At 39.6% G+C, this 21,949-nt stretch overlaps 1 protein-coding gene across 1 annotated transcript; it reads right to left on the bottom strand.

The window, feature by feature from the left end:
• Positions 1-237: 237 nt before the first annotated feature.
• On the bottom strand, positions 238-20,570 carry LOC143328259 (inactive pancreatic lipase-related protein 1-like). The gene is made up of 13 exons (XM_076743327.1): positions 20,526-20,570; positions 20,378-20,432; positions 19,968-20,119; positions 18,040-18,159; positions 15,118-15,252; positions 12,273-12,381; positions 10,599-10,718; positions 10,244-10,360; positions 6,267-6,385; positions 4,564-4,693; positions 3,312-3,426; positions 2,518-2,685; positions 238-307 (listed from the first exon to the last, which is right to left on the bottom strand). The coding sequence occupies exons 2-13, from the start codon at positions 20,430-20,432 to the stop codon at positions 238-240; spliced, it is 1,410 nt and encodes a 469-aa protein (XP_076599442.1). The 5' UTR covers positions 20,526-20,570.
• Positions 20,571-21,949: the final 1,379 nt, after the last annotated feature.

Raw genomic sequence — 21,949 nt, 5'->3', positions numbered from 1 at the left:
AGGAAAGCTCGTTCACTTTGGGCTCATCAGCATATTCTTTCCTGTCTGCTGTCTTTAAGTGACTTTGGAGTTGATCTGCCCTTTCATCGGGCTCCCTTCATTGTTTGATCAACATATGACATCATATCACACTACATCGTGTACAACAGCACAAAGGATCAAATCAGAGAGAGCTGAAGAAGTTTGAATGTAAAATCTTTATTGAAAGACCCTGAGTAACATGAGGATTGTGGCTGGTTAAGGTTGGCATGGAAGCACAGACTGGATGGCATTCTCCACCACGTTCTCTGTCCCACAGAAGAAGTTGCTGTGAAAAAAGAGAGGAGATAAAAATGGGAAGAGACTGAGTGAGACATTGTAGAAGAGAATGTTCAATTGATATTTTGTCTTAAGTATCAATTTTACAACAGTATCTAATGCAGCTCAGTTATATTAGCACTGAGGAATAAATCTGAGTGTCCACTGAGAGCTTTGAATCAGTGAGGGCTGGCAAACCAAAACGTATTAACACAAATAATTCCAGAAATAATTAATATTATTAATATAATCTTAACATTATTATTTTGTTCCAATTTTGTTCTAGCATGAGCAAAATCTTTCCCCCGTCACTGTTTTTATTTCTATTGAGAGATGTATGGTAATGATATGAAAATGATGACAAAGCATCAGTTAATACCATACAGAGAAATCCTAAGGATGTCCTCAGCCATACCATCTTACCTCAACCCCATCCCCCACCTTCCCTAACCACTAGAGGGCACTAGGGGCAGTCCCATACTGCCCTCCAGTGACCAAAACTAGTCCATGTCATGTACTGTAGCACAGCAGTGTGGGACACTGCCACAGCTTGACAACAGAAACAAAGTCTCTCTGTTGATCAGTTTTTATAAATGTCTACATTTACCCCCAAAGACTTCTGTATCATAACACTATAGAGTAATACTCTTTCTATTTCTTTTTAGCAAACCCACATTATCAGAAACTGAGTTACATGTTTAATACTGAGATCATAGTTTAAAGTGATGTTGTCCTGGACTACTATATATTGAGAGGTGTTCCTAATTTTTTGTCCTTCCCATTTACACACATGTTGGAAGGGGCAGCATATTAGAAACCCCACTCAGTATAATGCAGCTCAGTACAGTACATCACTGACTATGGACTCTATGATGAACTATGGTAAAGTTGACTTTATGGCAGAACTGTTAATGTCGTTGGATTGTATTAGATTGTACAAGTGTGCCTACTAAATTGGCCATGAAGTTTATATTTGTTCCTGCACAGTTTGTGTAACATATAAAATACATAAAAAGGGACAAAATCCTTATGTGTATGTAATAGCAATGATAATAACAATGACTTAGGGCCATATCTGTATTTACTCACCGTTAAATCAGCAAGCCCGGATTGTGCTAAAGGGAAGAGTTACCACTTCATACTACATATTGTTTTTTCGTGATGTCGGAAGAAAAGAAAAATATATTTTCTAAATATATTAACTATATATCTAAAAATATATATAATATACAATTTGTTTACCGGCAGTTCTGTTGTGTGAGATTTCTTTGGGTAAGCATTTCATTAAAATTGTATTTGTTCAGACATAATGTATTCACAACTGTTTGTAATCTTATTAACATAATGGGACACAAGTCTAAACACCTTTTTGTCAAGAAAACATGAAGCTTGATTCATCTAGATTCATTTAATCAAAATGGAACTATTTCAATTTGTGCTTTTTAAAATGGCTGCTTGTTACAATTTGTTTTGTTTTCTTTCTCTTTTTTTTTTTGCATTTCTTAGTTCCTTTTGTACTACAACAGTGACAACATGAATAAAATCAGTTTTTAATTTAACACCTCTTGTTCACGACAACAGAAGGTGTAAACTCAGGATACAAAACATTTCACATAAAACATTAATAGATAAAATGAACTAATGGCCTTATAAAACTGCAAGCAGCCAGTAAATATATGATGTGATCTTTACAGAATCACATCAGACTTTCTCATCTAGTGGACCAACAGCTCCACAGTTTTTAGAGTGATGGATTCTTGTGGTGTGTTTCACTAGCCCTTGTGATTAGAGTTTTTTGCTTTCTTGATTTATTACGGGTACCATCCTGAATTTACCTAATTTTCATAGTATATTAATAGGAAAACATCCAATAAATCTTAAAAAAGCAGATGTAGTAGTTTCAACAAATATACAATGAAATAATGTTAGATTGACAGCAGTTTCTAATCAGAAAAATTCATATCCTATGGCAGTATCCATATCCATATCCATAAAAACTGATTTGAGCATGAGCATGATTTTTAAAACCTCAGTACACCTTGGGAATATGTCTATTTACTTCATCAGAGTAGCACAGTACAACTCATTTTTAACAAGATATCACAGCTCAGTGAATGTATGTATGCATGTTAAAACCAGTTAAGGGTTCATGACAAGTGTTTTACTAGTGTTTTTATTGATTGCTATTTACTATTATTGGCAAAGCAAAGACAAACTTACATCTTCTTGTCTCTTCCTCTCTGCAGCTCCACCATGGATGCACCATATTTGGGTCTCATAGGGTTTAAGATATGGTTGTTCCAACGAAACTTCACCTCTGTCACATCACCCACGTCTACCTCAGCATCCAACAGCAATTCGTAGGTCCGTCCAGGCATCATTGTACCCCTGGAGAAACATGTCACACTTGAAACCCGCTTCATGAAATGTAAGGATGTGTTCTTTATTGGAAAGTCTTTCTTCTTGCATGGCTTTGACACTGCAATCTGAGCACCATTACTGTAACAGAGTTTGGTGGTGATGTGATGTTTGCTCATGAAATATACTTATTCCAAACTGCAGTATTATAATACTTAATGCAATTAAAGTATTTTGCACTTTCATTGCAGTTAGTACATTAACATACTACTAATAGTAATAGGCTACAACTACTTTCAAAGTGAGATTTTGTGGAGGAACAATTTGGTGGCTATTACTAAAACTGCAGTCTAAAACACTTAATGAACGCTGCCTCTGCTGTTGGCATACAATGCACACATATGGCAAACGGTAGTCCACTGGCTGAGGTGTAAAATGGTAGTCAGTGATCATATCTGTCATCTCGGCAGCTGGGAGTCACATGATTAGATAAGAGAAGGTACAGTTGTTCAAATTCTCAGGCTTAGTCAGCAAAGAGAAGCACAATATCTATGACAAAGAGACAGCTCCCCTTCAGTAACTTCACCCCAGTCAGTGTGTTGTCACACAGTCTAAACTCTGGTGTGTTTCACAGAGCAATGTTATAATGTTCTTACACATGAAGCCTGTACTCCTTGGTGCTGTCATTCTCTCCGGCAAGTGCCACATACATGAAGCCTGGGTTAGGCCAGCTGGGACCATCCAAGGTCACTTTAATCTTGAAGCTATAACCTAGAAATGGAAAGAAATAGTTAAGTCACATTATTGTGTCATAGCTCTGGCATGCAGCGTCATAACATCTTGGTAAATACAGAATTTTCAGAGAACACTGTTACTTTCATGTTGTTGTTAGAGTGAAAACCTTGAAAATCTACATACTGGCAAGCAAAAAATTCTTTTCTAAGTATGGTATGTACCGTGCCTGCACTAGTATGTACTGCTTCCAGGAAATAGCCTTATACTCGACCTTCTCCTGCCTATTCTGCATTTATATATAACTAAACAGCAATGAAAATGGAAGAAGTACAAACTTAAACACTTTTCAAAACTCACTTGAATACCTTGTGACAATGCTTAGCTTGCTTTAAGCAATGCAGCTCGTGACTAATGGTTCACACGTTCCCCGCTGTGGCTTGGCGCAGCTGTATGCCGTTACTGTTGAGATTATTCTTGATCATCCACATGTAGTCTATAACTTAATATTTTGACAGGATAATGTATAGCATAAAATAGTATAAATTACGTTGGTATAAAAGTGTGTAATGCGTAATGCTCAAAAAAATGTGAAAACTTCATTCATCTTCTATTCCGCCTATCCCTTTCGGGGTTGTGGGGGGGGGGGCCTATCCCAGCTGTCAATGGGCGAGAGGCGGGGTACACCCTGAACCGGTCGCCAGTCAATCGCAGGGCAACATATAGAGACAGACAACCATTCACACTCACACTCACACCTAAGGACGATTTTAGAGTCACCAATTAACCTAAGGAACATGTTTTTGGTCTCTGGGGGGAAGCCGGAGTGCTTGGAGAGAACCCATGCGGGAAGAACGTGCAAACTTCACAAAGAAAGGCCCTGCCCGACCTGGGGATCAAACCAGCGACCTTCTTGCTGTGAGGCACGCACACTACCTGCTGCGCCACCGTGCCACTATGTGAAAACTTGAAAATTTGGTATAGCTAGAGGTCCACACAAAAGAAAGATAACACTCACACTTACAAGAACTATCTTTCAGGATGTTATTAAAATAGCCTTGTTTTAATGGATGATAATGCGTTTTTGAAAAGGCATGAAGGTTTCAGTGGTTCTTCACAGTGTAAGTGTAAGTCACAGTTTTATTTTTGCCAGGACAGGAAGAGCAGTGTACTTACAGCCAAAAGGATTTGAACTTCCTGTGTTGAGGAAATACTTCATCTTTGAAATGCTATCAGTCACAGCGAACCTGTCAGCATAGTGGCCCATCAGAGGACATTTGTTGTCTGCACATGGGAAACACTTTCCCTGTGAAGACAAGGATATAGTTAGGTGTGAAGAATGAGCTCACCCTGTGATTGAGTGTAAGTCCTCTATCACTGAATAGGGAGGGAAAAAACTTCTTTAAAAGACTTCTTTAAAATGTTGCAGATTGCCACCTTATAAATATGAAGGTGAAGAATGGCAATAGTTTCGCAATAAGTCACTGTGTGGGAACAGGCTGACTTTGCGGCTGTCAGCTATGGCTGCAGGAATAACACCAGGGAGTGTTTACGAGGTGAACGACAAGGAGGTGCTGTCATCTCTCAACAGGGACATAGTCATATGAGGTCATGCTTGGCGCTCCCCGGGCCTCCTTTGATCGGGGACATGTGTCCAAAGCAGGGATAAACTGTCATTAACGCGAACAGCTGCAGATACAAGCCCTCCCCATGGAAGACATGAGGGAAGCCCATTTACATCGCCCCCTCCGCTGCAACAAAAGTCCAATCTTGCTGAATTGACTTCTAAAACCAAAGAAATGGTTCACAGCCATATCAGTGTCAAACAGCAACAGGTGGTAGAACCATACACATGCTGGAACAGTGGAGACATGGGCCCCTTCTCCTTCTTCAGCCCTTCTCTTGTCTGAGACCATCTGATAGCCCCAAGTTACTTTTTAAATTAAGGACATAAGATGATTTTAAGTCGGTCACGAGACAGGAGTTAATAGTACAAATACATCTTTTAAGTCAAGCACGCTACCTTGGCTCGCTGTTGTGACTGGCTAGTGCTAGCACATAACCAGCTCAATAGCATGTTACTGGTTAGCTTACCAGCCACAGTAGCTTTCCAACTAGACCTGCATGTTGTCATTATGTCACTCAAGAATAAATTTCCTTGTGGCACTTTCTGGTCTGACAGGTACTAAGAAGATATATGCCATAAGGTCAGCTGGTAGAAAGCAACCATGAAGGCTATATTAACTCAAATATTCTACAAGTTGAGGGTACTGATGCTTTACTGCGTTTATTATTCCAAACTGACTTATCTGTAGTGACAGTATCTACCTTCTTTTTATTTAGGATGAATTTTTTATTGCAGTGAGGTTATTATTTAGCAAAAAAATCATTCATCCCATCCGCCATCAATATCATCAACAACACACTGTAAAATCGTTTTTTAATTCTGCGTTGTATGTACTGCACTGTATTTATTTATTGTGTTGCTGTTTTTATGTTGAACTGTGTTTTTACTTGTGTTATTTTATGCACACGTGTGAGCACGTCAAAGACGAATTTCCACTACTTTTGTAGGGGACAATAAAGTTTTTCTGTATCTGTATCTGTATCTGTATCTGTAGGCTACAGGAGATAAGAAAGGGACCATGAAGCTATTTTTTTTTCTTGCATTTAGAGAATTCTACCTGATCCTATCATGGCTAAACATGTCCAGGTCAACTTTTAAACATTTAAAAAGATTTTGAAGACGCCCCAACCAACGAAGATGTTCACAAAATGTGCAATATGGGCTATTAATGTCTCAATATGTCATTCCTGTAAAAAATAACCATGTGGTCAGGTACTACTGGAACTTTAACAGTCTGTAACCAAAGACTTACAGCAGCAAAAGTGTCCTTGTCAGGGCAGGGGAATCCTACAAAGCCTTGGGGTTTGACTATGCTCTCGCTGTAGTACTGGTGTGCTCGGACATGGTTGCAGGCATTAAACTTCACGGTACCTGGGAAAAGATTGGACCAGATTATGACAGAGGTGAAGAAGCCAGAGAGCCCGTGTTAAAGAGGGTAAGGGAAGGAGAAAGACATGAACACAGATTTGAGACTTGAATTTCAGACAGCAAAGTGTGAACTCATGACCTTCTGATTGGGGTCATCACTGAGCATCAGAAGAAAATGACCGTTTAGAAGATTGAGTAGTTGTCAACTGTAAGAGAGAATTACATTTAAAAATAGAAAGAAATCCCCTGCTAGAATTTCGAATTCACCAGGAGGATTAGGAGGAAGTTATGGTTTGAAAGTAATAATAAGGAGAATCTCAGTGTCAGAGTCAGAATGTTCGACAGAGAGAGAGAGTGTTAGGGAGAGACAAACATAGAAAGAGGTCATGGCTTCTGCTGTTTTCTCTGCTAGCACAGGGTAAACACTAGGCACTCAAAGACCTCCAGCTATGCAGCCCTGGCTCCCACTCTCCCTATCTTATCTATACGATCAAAAGTGGCAGATTCAGCTGTGCCAATTCCCAATCCCCCTGCCCTCCACCGCCCCAACCCCCTCCTAGACCCAGGCATGGCACCAATGCTGCCACTTGAGCCTTGGTACTCAGCGGTACATTTCAACAGAGGGCTGTCGTCATCCATATTAGAAAATATTTTCTCAGATTGGAATAACTCTGCCTGGGGTTTCTTTACGATTTTTCCATTGGGGCAGCTCCAATATTCCACAGAGAGTCTGCATTGTAAGTTGCATGGTTGAGAAAATAGGATGTATGAGTCATTGTGTTATGTATAGAAAGTATGCCTGTGAAGCCTATAGACTTCAGAACACTGGCTGTGTAGTTTGAACAGCATATCAAAGTAGAATATCAAAGGTCATATCATGTTCTAGTAAAGTAACAGCTACATTTTAGTTTTTGTTTTTGTTTTTTTTTTTCAAATTAGAAACCATGCATCAACAACCTTGAATTTAGTGAATTGAGACCGATCAGAAAGTAGATGAATGATTGTTGTTCTGTGTTGTCGGTTGGTACATTGCATACCAAGTAGGGTTTGTAGATTAGTTTGCTGACATTCATCAATGACAAGTAACCCATGTCCTGAGGTGTCAGATGTCTAGTGACAGAGGAATCATTAATCCTTATGTAGAAGGCTGGGAAAAAATCTAATTGTAATTAAGAACACAAGAGGGCACTATTGCATTTTGGGTACCCCCAGAACAGAATAAGACTGGGGAATATGAAGCCATTAGCACAGCACTGACACATGCTAACCCTTTTTGGCTGTTTTCAGAATGAGGATATCCTCTAAAATGTAGCTTTGCTTCAAAATATCAAGTGATAAGCATTCAAAAGTGATATGTACAATCATACTACTACAAGGTAGTGTAAGTTTTAGAGGTAACACAAAGCAAAATGTCACTGTAATGAGATTGTGGAAAGTAGTGCAGGAGCGTCACAGTCTCCCCGTACAACTCCTCAATGTGCCACCTACAGAAGTTCGGATGACTCAACTGTGGTGGGGTGTACAAAGGATGGATGAGAAGAGGAATACAGAGCAGTGATGGACGATTTTGTGGAATGGTCTGGTAGAAATCACCTGCTGCTTAACGTGGCCAAGACCAAGGAGATGGTTATTGATATCAGAAGGAACAGGATGACCACACAACCACTGTGCATTCTGGGGGAGGATGTCGCAGTGGTGTAGTATTACAAATACCTCGGAGTGCACCTCAACAACAGACTGAACTGGAAAACTAACATCAACACTGTTCACAAGAAGTGGATGAGCAGACTCTATTTCCTGAGGAGGATCAGATCTTTCAACATGTGCAGCAAGATGTTGGAGATACCAGTCTGTTGTTGCCAGTGCACTCTTCTTTGCTGCAGTGTGCTGGGGGAGCAGCATCAGAGTCGGTGACACCAACAGACTGAACAAATAGATCAGGAAGGCCGGCTCCATTATTAGCTTCAATTAGACACTTATGAGGAGGTGGTGGAGAGGAGGACACTGGACAGACTATTATCCATCATGAATAACCCTGAACATCCTCTTCACCACCTCATGGACAGACACACCCAAGCCATCACACTGTACAACAGTAATTTAAACAGTTAATCTACCAACATCACAAACCCCAATATTCAATGTTTACATATCATTTGCACTACTGCAATATTGCACAGTACTGTTTATTGTTTACATTTATTTATCACTTGAAACTTGCAACTTGCACATATTTTTTCTGGTATGTACTTAATAGCTCTGGCTCGCTCTCTCTTTAAGAACTGATGTTAATATTTGTTTATACACTTAGTTATATTTTATATATTTTACATACTTAGTTATATTTTCAGAATTGCTGTTATTCTATGTTTATATACTTAATTGTATTTTTTAAGAACACTCTTTTCTCTCAGTTTTATTCTATGTTTATGTGTTTCGTTTAACCTGCTGCTGCAACAAAAGAATTTTCCAAATTGGGACATTTGTCTAATTTGTGTACCAGTACATTTTTGTATTAAACTATGACTAAATATGTTCATCAACGAAAAAAAGATACAATAATCTCTCTTTATTTTCATTGATAAAAAAGAGGAGACTTTTTTTTCTATGCAGCAGTTGTCATGACTGCCCCAGCAGCACACAATGAGCACAGTCAGAGAACACCACAAACCTGAAGAGACATATTAAGGCTTACCACGGAGAAACTGAAGTAATTGAATTTACACAAAAGATTTGAATGTACAATTTCTAATTGTGAATATGTGGGCTCTAGTTAAAGGAACCAGTGGGGGCCAACAGCACAGAGGACAGCACCTCCTCTCATAGAATGTTGAGCTACAGTACATACCTGAAGTTCTGTTTCATAAACGTTTCACTGTCTAAGGCTATCACTAGTGGGATACTGGTGATGCAGGATGTGGCACATGTCCACATCCACAACACACAACCACTTCACGAGAAATCAGTATCCAGTCCATACCTTGACATAGCACAGTGGCCCATCACAATATATCATAAGCACACAGATGGCACAGAGACAGCACAATACTTTATACTCACCTTGCAAGAATGAAACAGGAAAATGGCATAAAACCTACTACTGTGGGAAGCAGGGCAGTTTAACAGCCCAGCATAGAGCAGAGTCAGAGACAAAGTAGCTCTCCATACACAGAGAGGCAAAAGAAGGGCACACAGTCGAAGCTCCCAAAATAACCACTCAAATAAAACAGTCACTACAGAGTGAAGCATTGAGACATGACAGACATCTGTGGATAGAAATTAATGAAAGAGCACAGGGAGATAGCAGGTCATTAGAATAATTAGAATTACAATTATACAAAAAACCAAACCAAACATCTTGAGTGAAAGTATTGTTCTTGCAACTGCATTTCTAACATTTTTTGACTCAAACTTATCTTAACCATGCCATTTGTCATGTGCTACATCAGTACACCTTAACAATAAATTGACCAGCAATTCATATGATAGACACTACTGCTGACCGAACATGGTCCAGCCATATATTAGCTTTCAGCCTAATCTTGTTGCACTCTTATTTTAATGGAAAGAGTATTTTTGGACTCTGGATTAGGGTTATTGTACTGTTAGTTTATGGTTATCTGCATGACTGTGCAAAGCAGACAACCATGTGTGCCTTGTGATTGTTTTTTGTTTGATTTTTGTTATTGTCTTGTTTTCCATTTGAACCAGCATTAACAACTACACATTGGAAAGAAAACCAACTAGCTGGCTTGACTGAGTGTGAGGAACTGCAGTTTTTGACTGGATAGCAGAAAAAATACCAACTCATCATAGTGATCATTGCATTTCCATGTCAAATATGTTAGTGTATTATCTTACCCTCCCAGATGGCATCCAGGTCAGTGGGTTTGCCTTTGTTGGCAGAGCAGCCAGGCATCAGCTCTCCTCCGTTGGGGTAGAAGTCAATGTGGCCCACTGATTGTGACATGCCCAGACCTGAGAGGATGGAGACAGAAATCGTTTTCTGATTATGATTTATTGAGATTTGACCAAAATTTGATAAGAATGATCAAGCCTCAGTTCCCTTACTTTCATCTCCATTTGGCAACAGTGAAAAATGGCACATAGATGGTTAATTGAAATTGGCTGAATGTTTTTTGAAGAGCACTGAATATTGTTGATAAAGACAGTGAGTAACATTGACTCTTTCATTGGGATCGACAGTGACATGTACCAAGTTTGGAGTCGAAAGGAAGGTCATCAGTGTGAATGACATCCACAAAGGTGGCGTCGCTGGTGTCCAGACGGACAGAGACATCAGTGCCCTGGAAGTAAGGTTCAGTTGGGTCCAGTCCTAAGCAGAGAAAGAAAGAGTGAGAACACAGAGGGATCAGTGGAAGCCCCTGTGGTCTATCTGATCTCATTGCTGTAAGCCTAACCCTAATTTCTAAAAACACTGTCATTGTCAAATAATCAGACATGTACAGGACAGATTCCATTGTAGAAAATCAGCTGTCTCAGCAACCTAAATCCCATGATGGACTGAACTGAACATCCTTTGCATCTTTTCAAATTTAAGATGCTGTAGATTCACCTGGTTGCCAAAATAAAATAATAGTATAGGGTTAGGGTTAGGGTTTGGGTTAGTAATATCCCAAAGGACATAACAATTCAAAATAAGCAAAGTCCAGACTGTCTTTTAACCAGAAGGTAAAGTGATAAAATGGTGCTGTCTGTGTGTTGTAGTTGATTTATGCTGTGTCTCTGGGGGTATTCAACACATCGACATATCTAAACAACTGAATAGGTTGATTGCCAATGACTCCTAAAACGGTATACATGACCACTACCAAAACGATGTATGTCATCAATGGAGAAAACCATTAACAGACCATCATCCTCATGTGGTTAACATTGTGAAACACTTGCAATTAGCTTAGTTTCAGGCACCAAAACTACTTGGTTAGGTTTAGCAAAAGATCATGGCCTCAGTTAAAATTAGTATGTTATTGAAATGCTGGAACTTCCAGCATTTCAATAACATACTAATTTGCTTAGGTTCAGCCACCAGAACTTCTTGGTTAAGTTTAGGCAACAAAAGTATATAGTTTAGGTAGGTTTAAGAAAAGGGTTGAATATGGGTTAAAATAACTATGTTTACTGTTATGTACTTTATTTAACATTGACTTTCACTTTCACCCAGCACATGAATAGTGGTCTTCTGGGTGAAAGTCCTGTGTTTGTTGGACCCATCCATACAAACCATCTTCCTCCACATGCGGACTCCCTTGCTCTTTATACTACTTCACCTGACTTACTCGTTTTGTCCCATCATAAGTAGTACAACCACTAGAGGTGGCCGTCTAACAAGAAATGTAATGGGTCATAATAACCTGCTTGCACAGTCGACCAATAAGGGGTTTTTGTTCTGTTGGTATTAGTATTCATTGCATGTGTGGCGACGTAGTATGAAATTATGAACAGTTTTTAAAAACACTTCACAAAAAACCTTTTGATATACACTAACTTGCACTGATTTGCCCGGGTCATACCTACAATGTGCATCTAAATACACATATACAACAATGCACTAGGTATTGGAAGAGTTTATTTGTTTATTTTTAACTATAGACTCATATGTGGTTTTACAAATATGTTGGACTGGTGTCAGTGTCAAGCTGGTAATCAATGTAAGTAAATTAAATGTAACAATATTGGATATTAGTTACACACAAAATGCAATAATACAAAATATTCTGTTTCTGAAATTCAAAAAAACCTACATACATCACTTAAATAATAGATTATACTTTCAAAAAAAAGCATATTTTTGAGTCATTTGAAAAGTGTGCTGTCTCTTAATCCTACGGGCGTGACTATTGAGAAATGAGTGCTGCAGCAGGTTTACCTGTGATGCGGGCGAGGCCTGGGATCCTGCTACCAGCATCTCCTGCAGCGTGAGCTCCAAGGCTGTGTCCGATAATATGGAACTTATCAGCCTTCTGCTTGTAGTTGCCCTGCATCATGCAACATGCATGTTAAATTCAAATTGAGCACACTATCATACATACAACATACAATATATCCTTTAACCACTTTGTATAAGAGCTTCCACAGCTCCAGCAGACCACTGCGTAGAAAATTGCAGATGCCACCACAAAGTCCTAAAATGTGTTTAACAGTGTTCTACATATTCCAGAGGACCTCAGTCGTCTTAGCAGGTGGAGCTTGTTGTTGAGGTGAGCACCCAGGTATTTGTACTCCCCCATGATCTCAATGTTGAAACCCTGGATGTTCACCGGTGTAGTCTGTGGCACTTTCTTGCAGAAATCTATCACCATCTCCTTTGTATTGCTGGCATTTATGTGCAGGTTGTTCAGTTCACACCATTTGACAAAGCTGATGATGACCCTCACTGTGCTCCCAGTGTTCTCCAGGGGCTAAAAGAGATCGGTAGAGCCAGTAGATGACTGCGGTGACAATGACCTACATACTCTAAAGGACCTCAGTCTTCTGTGGAGGGTGGAGACAACTTTGGCCCCTCCTGTATGAGACATCTGTGTTGTTTGTCTAGTCCAGCTTGTGATTAAGGTGAACATCCAAGTATTTGTACACATCCACAATCTTAATGTCCAAACCCTCGATGCTGACCGGTGCAATCTGCGGCACTTTCCTTCGGATATCTATCACCATCTCCCTTGATTAGCTGGTGTTTAGGCGGTTCAGTCCACACCAGGCAACAAAGTTGGTTATGAGCTCCCTGTATTCCAGGTCATTCCCCTGTGATACATGTTCAATGATGGCTGTATCATTGGAGAACTTCTGGATGTGTGTTGTGAAGCCTCACACACTGTGGTCTGTGGGTGAGGTAGTTCATGGTCCACTCAGCCAGGAGGCAGTCAACTCCAGCTCCTTCCAGCTTCCCCCTGAGCAGTGATGGTTGGATTGTGTTGAAAGCAATAGAGAAGTCAAAAAATATGATCTTCACTGTGTTCTAGTGGTTTGCAGGTGAGAAAGAGATCGATGGAGCAGGTAGATGACTGCTTCCTCCACACAAACTGTGCAAACTGTAGGCGGTCTAGCTCGCTGGATGTCTTTGTATTATTTACTCATTATTTGTATGTGTATTTATTAATGATTGTGAATTCATTATTGGAAAAAAACAGAATATGACTGTGGTGTCTTCTGAACACTGGAATCAATTTGAGTAAATGTTTTCGGAATAGTTGAAATTATGTAGCTCGTATCAAACCTGATGTGAGGCCCTAGCAGGATTCAGCCCTCATCCCTGGTGTTTCTGCTGTTTTCCCATCCAAAGTGTTTCCTGTTTGTCTCTCTCTGTTTGTGTGTATCAATGTGTCTGTTTCAATCAAGGCAAGGCAACTGAATTTCATCTTTTCACCTATTCACCTGCACACCTACTGCCAATCCACTCATCAACTATACCTGTAGCCTGCAGTAGAAAGACCCTTGTCCGTCACTCTACCTTTCATTTTTTTCATTTCACCTTTCATTCCATGTGTCATAGTGATACTACGGTTGGCAGACTCTCAAAGTTCTCTACAATTTTGTCTTGTTGTCTCTGAACCTGCCTAATCCTATTTTACCTGAGCTTCAGGTCTGTTGTCTCCTGCCTTCCTGATTTGCCTGCTGCACCCTGATCCTTGTATGCATTATTAAAGTTAATGGGTGAAATAACAACATGAAAAGAAATATTCCTATTAAGTGAAAGTTGTTTGTGGTTCTTGTTGTTCAGCCCGACAATTGACACAGATTTCAAACTAGGTGAATGAGCAAACAAATAAAATACAGAGCTTGTTGAGTACTAAGTGATGGGTTTCAATACAAAATGTAAATAAGACATTTCAGTCTTTTATTTCTAATAAATTTATGAAAACTCTTTTCGAGTATGGTATGTAGGTTGATGAGAATTTTTTTTAATCCATTTTAAGATGAGTCTGAAACATTAAAAAAAAAAGTGTAAAACATGTAAGGCTCTGAAAACTTTCCACATGCGTTCTACATCCTTTACAATATAAATAGCTATTTGGCTGTTTACACTGGTGACCAGGTGACATAGAATGAAGAGCGGCATGGTGAGAAGGTTCTGATAGATGAGTCAAACACAGGACTTTCACCCAGGAGCCTGGGGTTGGAGTCCTGTGTGAAACCACAAGTCAATGCTCAATTTTTAATTAATTTTTGTTTTAACTTAGATGACTTATTATTTTCAGTTTTCAGTTGTAATTTGCTTATGTTTAGGCAACAAAACTACATGGTCAGCATTTTTGGCTATGGACACCTGGGTGCAAACAGCACCTGCCTTTTGTTTTTTAAAATCTGTTTCTTGAAAGTACCCCAGGAAGGAAAGGAAAAGGAAAGGAAACACAATAATAAACTGCTGTAATACTCCTTTACAGGAACCTGACCAATAGTTAGGGAAATTGGTTTGTATGCTGTGTTACTGGGAGTCTGATTGGATATTTTAGCCTAGCTTCAAATAAAAAATAAAAGCAGGGGGACACTGCTAGTTGACTTCTATCAAAAGTTTAAAAACATGCCTAACTCTGTACAAGGAATCAGCAATAAAAAGTCCTTCCCAAAATGTCACTTCCTTATAGAAAGGAAATTCATAGTTTTTTCTCTGTCACCCGTCTACCAGTAATTTATCTAGAGAGCACAACTGTTCTTGTAGTTGTGACCTACGCCTACATGACACCAGTGTCTGACAGTTAATTAAGTGCTATATTTACCATGAGGAATGTGATCATGGATGCCACCTGGGCACCCACCACCCTGGCGTTATTGGCAGCCTGGGCATACCGAGTCTTCACACCTTTCTTCCACTCCACAGCAATGCAGTTCACATTCTCCCACTTCAGCATAACCTGGACCCAGCAACAAGTTTTATGCAACAGGGTTAAAGAGTCAGATCACCCAATTTACATAAACATGTTTTCTTACTAACTCATATTAAGTAAATTCCTAGAGATTAATCATACAGCAAAAGCTACAAGGTGCCTCACTATCATAGAAAGGAAGTGTAGTACGAAATAGCAAACAGGCAAAAAAAAAAGAATGAAGAAATACATAAACAAAAGAGCAAGAACATCAGTTAATAAAATCATACCTAAGTGAGGCTTGAGAAGTATTTTAAAAGTCAGCTGAATGGGATGACATTGACAGGTGAACGATTTCAAAATTTAGGAGAAAGACAGGAAATACATGGGCTTCTTTCATCCAATAATCACTGGCCTACCAGGGAAAAAATCATGAACTAATTTCTCAATAATTTAAAATGAAAAAAAAAAAAAAAAGGAAAAGTAAACTGAACTAAACTTAACTCTTGTCCAGGTTGATATTAAAAGGTGAAGGTCTGGCAGACTGGGGCAGGGTCTGAAAAGTAGGAACTGGTTTTTTTTGTTTTTTTTTTTACATGGATGAATACCGCTAAAGTGAAGTGTTTTGTAATCTAGGCGAACTGACCCTTTAAAATTATTGTCTTGAAGATTTTCATTGAAATAAATGTCTGAATGAGGTAAAACAATGGTGATTGAGCCTATGGCCCACTCTCCATTAATTATGTATTTGTAACATTACAATACTCAGTCACTCAGTCTTGACATTCCCAGAAAAATGGCCACATTAAGTAACTGCTAATGCCAACTAAATATTTCCTAGTTCTACAGCTTCACATTAAAAGCATTTAACTGGCGCAACATGAGTTATTTTATTATGAGGAAGTCGTAGAAATGCAGTGTGTTAATGAGACTGACACTGCCCGCTGTTAGAGATAAAACAAGACAACAGTCGTTTCTAGCATTTTTTGATAGCAGATCAGTTGGAAATATTGCAGGGAGTAATGAAATTAGAGGGAGCAGCCACAGTGAGCTGTTAATGTAGATGAAGAGCTGCAGGCGACAGGCTGCAAACCTCCACCTTCTCAGCAAGGTAACAAACTCCCTTCAGTTTCTGTGCCCTGCTGTCCCTTGTCTTTATTAATACAACAATAGTTTGTTTTGCTGCCCCAGAATTTTGTGACCTGTAGTATTTAATCACATTTGCTGTTACCACCAGGTAACAGCAAATGTTTGGTGTTGCCAAATCAACCATGACTGAAATCTTTGAGACTGCCACTTGAAGGATTTGAGAAAACTGGACTGGAATTGTGTTCATATGCTGAAGGCAAGAGCAGTGGGAAGCAGAATGAAATGATCGTCCTACCAAACTGATAAAATTGATAACTTTCAGCCTTATAAACTTGAAAGTCTGTCCCTGACTGAGTGAGTCAGTGAGTGAGTGAGTGAGTGAGTGAGTGAGTGATGAAGTTACACTGTTGGCCTGACGAGTGTTGGAGTTTTGCCATTGGCTGTTGCTCTTTCAAAATCAATACACTGCAAAAACTAATATCTTGAAAACAAGAAAAAAAAAACAAACAGTAAATTAATTGGGGAAATATTACTTAAAATAAGCGAGTATCTACCAACAGGACAGAGAAATTTCATTTACCAAGTGAAAAATATCTAGTATCAAAGAACCTCATCTAAAAAGTAGTGACTAGTGACCAGTCTGAAAGCTTAAGCAAAGCAGTTTTATACTTTGTTGATTAAACAACTTTATAATTATGGAAATTCGAGTTTCAAGCATTAAGTTAGAAACAGTAATAAACTTTCAGTAGCAAGTTATAATGTCTTATTAAGATAATTAAGGACAAACAAATCTTGACAGAAGTGAAATGATCAAACATAAACCAGCCAGTAAGAAGTTATTTCTTGCCAGACTAAAAACAAGCATATATTGCCTTGATTTAAGATACTTCATCTTACTTACTTTCACTTTTTGCAGTGTAGGCATGAGAAGTCCTGAGTTTACATTCTCACTGGCTTTTACAGCTGTTCCACCAATTGACTACCACACAGTCTAAATCTGTTGCACACTAGGACAAAATATTACGCTGCTCTTCGAAGCTACTATCTGAAGACTGAAGGCTTCTGATTAATTGACTGCTTACAATGTAATGGTCATCGCCATGTTCTGTTTGGTGGTTCATATATAGATGGCAACAGACTTTCAATGGACAGAGTATTATAACAAACTGCTTGCAGAGGCCAAGCAAAATTATGAGGAGAAAGCATAAACACCATAAATAAACAGTGGCTGAAGCCCTTATTTAACTCAACTTGCAGAAGGTAACAGGCTTTATTTGAAGTAGGCTTATATTAGAAACAGGCTTTAATTTCTAATTCCCTTTGCTTGATAAGTATCAGCTCATATTTTAGTGTGAAGCCTTGGTTTCTTTTCCACATTTTCCCTCTTCATTTACCTTTATTGTGAAATGATACCTGGACCATGTTATGGAAAATGCAGTAACTTACACGGTTCCCATATGGTGCTTCGAATGTAACTAAGGCCACCTTGAAACCCTCTTTGTTGAGCCTTCTTGTGCTTACAAAGTGCTTATTCCTAAACAAATCTGTCCAACAGATAACCACAAATTAATTAAATGAGGGGGTCAAAAGGGACATTCACTTCTGGCCGGGGGCCTCCTAAAAATTTCCAGTAACATACCCACAGCTTAACTGTCTGTGAAGCTTCCTGATTATTGTCTGTCCATAGAATCTACTATTTTTTCAAATAACACCCTTGACAGAGTTTTTCAGTGTGTGCTTTCTTACCTTACACATCTCCTGTGGCCAGTCCTCATCTCCTTTTTCCAAATAACCAGGAATGATGAATCGAGTCTTTTTCAACCCACTGTAGTTTGATGCCTCGATACTTCGATCAGTCTTGATCTCCTAACAGTTTTAACAGAGACGCAATTTAGTGCTTAAAGGGTAGATTGATATTTTTGAGTTTGATATAATACTTGTATGCCCAAATGTACATTAAAAGCATTAATGGTTGAAATTGTTCTTTCATACTGAAACTTTGTGAATATAATCCATTTGATTTATCTAACTCAAAGTGCTGAAGCTCCACACTGACCTATCTGAAATTATGTATGCATTCTAGCACAGAATAAGGGCTGTGAATTCTGTCTCTCATCACTTACACTGAAATTGTGTTAGAAAGCAATCTCTTTGATGAGATAATATAAAATGCTTTATTAATCTGACAGTGGGGAGATTTGCAGTGTAACAGCAGCAAAGGAGATAGCGCAATAGTAAGAGGTGCTGTCAATGTCCTGCATGGGATGGGACCTCCATTAGGTTGAGGGGGCATCCCAGGCCAGAGCGGGTGTTAAGCATTCTGTCATAAACTCTTCTTGTGAGCAGTCGAGATGCCATTGACCCAGCAGACCACTAAATGGGAGATGTCTGGTGCCACCACAATGTCAAAAAAGGTCCTCTGGAGTGTTCACTGCACTCCAAAAGACCTGAGTCTCCTCAACACATACAGTCTGCTTGGGTCTTATATTGTGCATTTGTATTCCTGTAGAGTTTATTATTCAGGTGAACACCCAGGTACTTCTTGGATTCCAACATTTCAGTGTTTATTTCCTGGATGCTCACTGGTTCAGGTTGTGATTCTTTGCACCTGCCACTACCACCTCTTAAGATTTCCCTGGAAGGGAGCCTGGACTGCTCCCTCCAGGGTCCCCATGCTGCAGACAACCATGTCACACTCACACTACTGTATACTCCCATACTGTGGGAAGTTGGTGTGGTTGTCCATGATGCATGCTGTCTGGTGGCGGCCCACCGCACAGCATACATGTTAGGCCATTGGGTTGGGGCATTGGACAGGAAATGCAGTGGATGCACAGGGTGGCTGTGAGTTGAATGTGGTCAAAAGGGGAATGGAGGTGGGGCAGGACACAAGGCATGCAGACTATGGGGGTTGCAGCAGAGAGGCCTGGACATGGGAAGGGGCAGACAGTTGATCAAATTAAATTAAAAGTTCAGATCATTCACCAACAAGCTCAGAGTTGGGCTCCTTGGTTTAAAGGCCCCTCCAGACTCTACTGATGTTCTGCTCCAACTGTTTCTCTATTTTCCTCTTGCACCTGTTTTTTCCCTCCCTGATTCTCCTCCTCAGTTCTCTCTGCACATTCTTCAGTTCCTCTTTGTTTCTTGACCTAATGACCCCATTTTTTCCTTGAGAAGAGCCTTTATGTAGGAGTAATCCAGTGTTTGCTGTTGGAAAAACACTGTAGGTACAGCATTCTCCACACAGAATTTGATTTTGTCCATTATACAGTGAGTGAGAATGTCAATGTCCTTCCCATGAGCATCACAAAGTACTTCCCACACAGTTGTATCAAAACAGTCCTTCAAAGCCGCATCAGCCTAGTTGGACCATGTTTTCACTGTGCGAGTGACAGTTGGCTGCCTGTGTTTGAGAGGTATGTACGGATCGCCGTACATGATTGGAAACAATACAGAAACCAGTAGAGAGACCAGGGCAATATCAGTGAGGTTAGTGTCCATAATGCACAAATAAATTAAAAAGAGTGATTGTACTTCTAAATTCTAAAAAACACATCAACTTAAAGAAACTAAAAGAGAAAGCTCAGTGGTGAGTGGCACTGCTGCAGTAGGTTGCCATCTGTGCAGCACTGAAGTTGAACTGTTAAGCAAAAGAAAATCAAACTTTCCCTTGCCTGGTAGTAGCGGTTCCTCTGGGTGAAGAGGAGGAAGCGGGTGCCGATCTCCTCGAGGTGCCAAGGCAGGACAATGACTGGTCTCTGAGCGGTGCCCCCCCAGGGAGGCAGGTCATCAAAGCAGCCCAGCTCATCAAAACAGACTTCGGCAGCTGTGGACATGGAGAGCACAGATGCATGTTAAAAGCTACGATTTTAATTGGTTACCAAACAAGTACGTTAATGGAGAGGGCAATAGCATCTAAAAGCTGTGCCAGCACCAGCAACACAAAATGACGCCTACATACAGCCTATGATGATTTTAGCAAATTTAAAGCTATTTAAAGGGAAACAAAAAAGGAAGCATGCATGAAACAAACAAAACATGCCACTGAAAGAAAACTGAATCACAAAGATCAAAGTCAGCTCACCATATGATGTGCCAATGAGGAAGCAGAGCAGACCTAAACTCCACATCTGTGCCATCTGTTGGACATGCACATGAGATGACACACATGAGAAATTTTGTTCGTAGAGAAGTGAAACAAAGATGTGATCGGGATCATGCTGTGTACTCACCTCAAGGCCACACAACAGGGTAGTGAACTACCCCTGCACTTCTTTATATAGTCAGACGCCTTTTTGTCCACGTAGGAATGGGAAACACACAGGTGACAGACACACTAACATGTAAGAGTGTGAGGTCAAAAACAGGTTACTGATTAGTTATGTGCATGCTCCATGTATGTATCTACTTGTTGCCTTCACTTACGGTTCGGAGTTTGAACAGATATCTTCAGTCAACACAATTTGATTAGCGTAAATGTATGAGCAGCTGGTAGGAAAACATGAACACTGTGTTCAAAACAGCTTAAGCAGTTCATCAGATTCTCAACTACTCACTAGTCAGTAGGGTATGAATAGTCACCAGCCACCAGTCACCAGCTCTCAAGAATCCAGAATTGTGTGTTGAAAATGATTTTTACTGTATCAACTGCAAAAACAACACGAGCAGAGGAAGAATCCTCCACTTGCTCCAACCCATGCATTACCCTACACTCAAAAAACATACACAACCAAACAAAACACAAAAAAATTAAAAAGCACAACAAAGACAGAGAAAAGTTGACTGACAAATCATTGAAAATATAAAAAACAATCAAGTTAAGAGAAAGATATCTGGATGTAGCAACATGAACATTTACAACAGGGTGAACAATAATCTGTCATTATAAACAGCTAACTAGATCAATCAGTGTATCAGGAACTGGGTACTGACACTTAGAGCTTGGTCAGAGTCTCAGCCTTAACTCGTTTTCTTTGGTCAGATACTAACAAAGTCTAATGTAAATTTTATTCTACATTTTACTTATTTGTTTTAGGATGTTGATGTCAAGAGGACATTAGACACTGATGCTTTTGGAGATTTGACTGACTTATTTTGGAAACTGAAAAAAGTCATAAAGACAATGTCGTTGTCACCAAATTTGTATTGTGTATATAGTGTTTTTCCCTGCCTTCCAGAATGCTACTGGTTTCTATACATTTCAGTGCTCTGACTTAATTGGAAACTGAAAATGCTTGGAAATACAGATTTTCTCAACTTCAACAGCTGTGGAAGCTCTGAGAGGGACAGAAAAAGACTGACAGGAGAGCTGGCTCTGTCCTGGACTGCCCTCTGGGGCAAAGATAAAAACAAAGAAAACAAAGATATGGACTCAGGAACACTTCGTACAACTGTTGTTGTTAAAAACAGCAGACTCTGTGGAGATCTGCCTTCTCCCTTCTTTTCCCCATTCCCCATTGTCTGGATTCACCTTTTGCACATTCCTTGAATAACCACTAAACTGTTATCTTCTAAGTCAGTGTGTTCAGGTCTGGCCCTGCTTTGCTGCAGTCCATCCAAAAATGCTACAATATGAGAAACACCTTATGGTCCTTTAAAGTAAACAAACCAGTGCCTTGTTTGACTCATGGTGATTAATGACATTAATAACTACATT

Source organism: Chaetodon auriga, chromosome 11 (assembly GCF_051107435.1).
Source record: "Chaetodon auriga isolate fChaAug3 chromosome 11, fChaAug3.hap1, whole genome shotgun sequence".
NCBI classification, from domain to species: Eukaryota; Metazoa; Chordata; class Actinopteri; order Chaetodontiformes; family Chaetodontidae; genus Chaetodon; species Chaetodon auriga.
The sequence above is the reverse complement of the archived record's forward strand: the minus strand, read 5'-3'. Positions and strand labels throughout refer to the sequence as shown.

Coding starts and splice junctions, on each gene's coding strand:
- LOC143328259 (XM_076743327.1), bottom strand. CDS start 20,432: ATGGCACAGATGTGGAGTTTAGGTCTGCTCTGCTTCCTCATTGGCACA. Junction 6,386..10,243: donor CCTGGATGCCATCTGGGAGG/GTAAGATAATAC, acceptor ATCTTTTCCCAG/GTACCGTGAAGTTTAATGCC. Junction 4,694..6,266: donor ACAAGGACACTTTTGCTGCT/GTAAGTCTTTGG, acceptor TTGTCTTCACAG/GGAAAGTGTTTCCCATGTGC.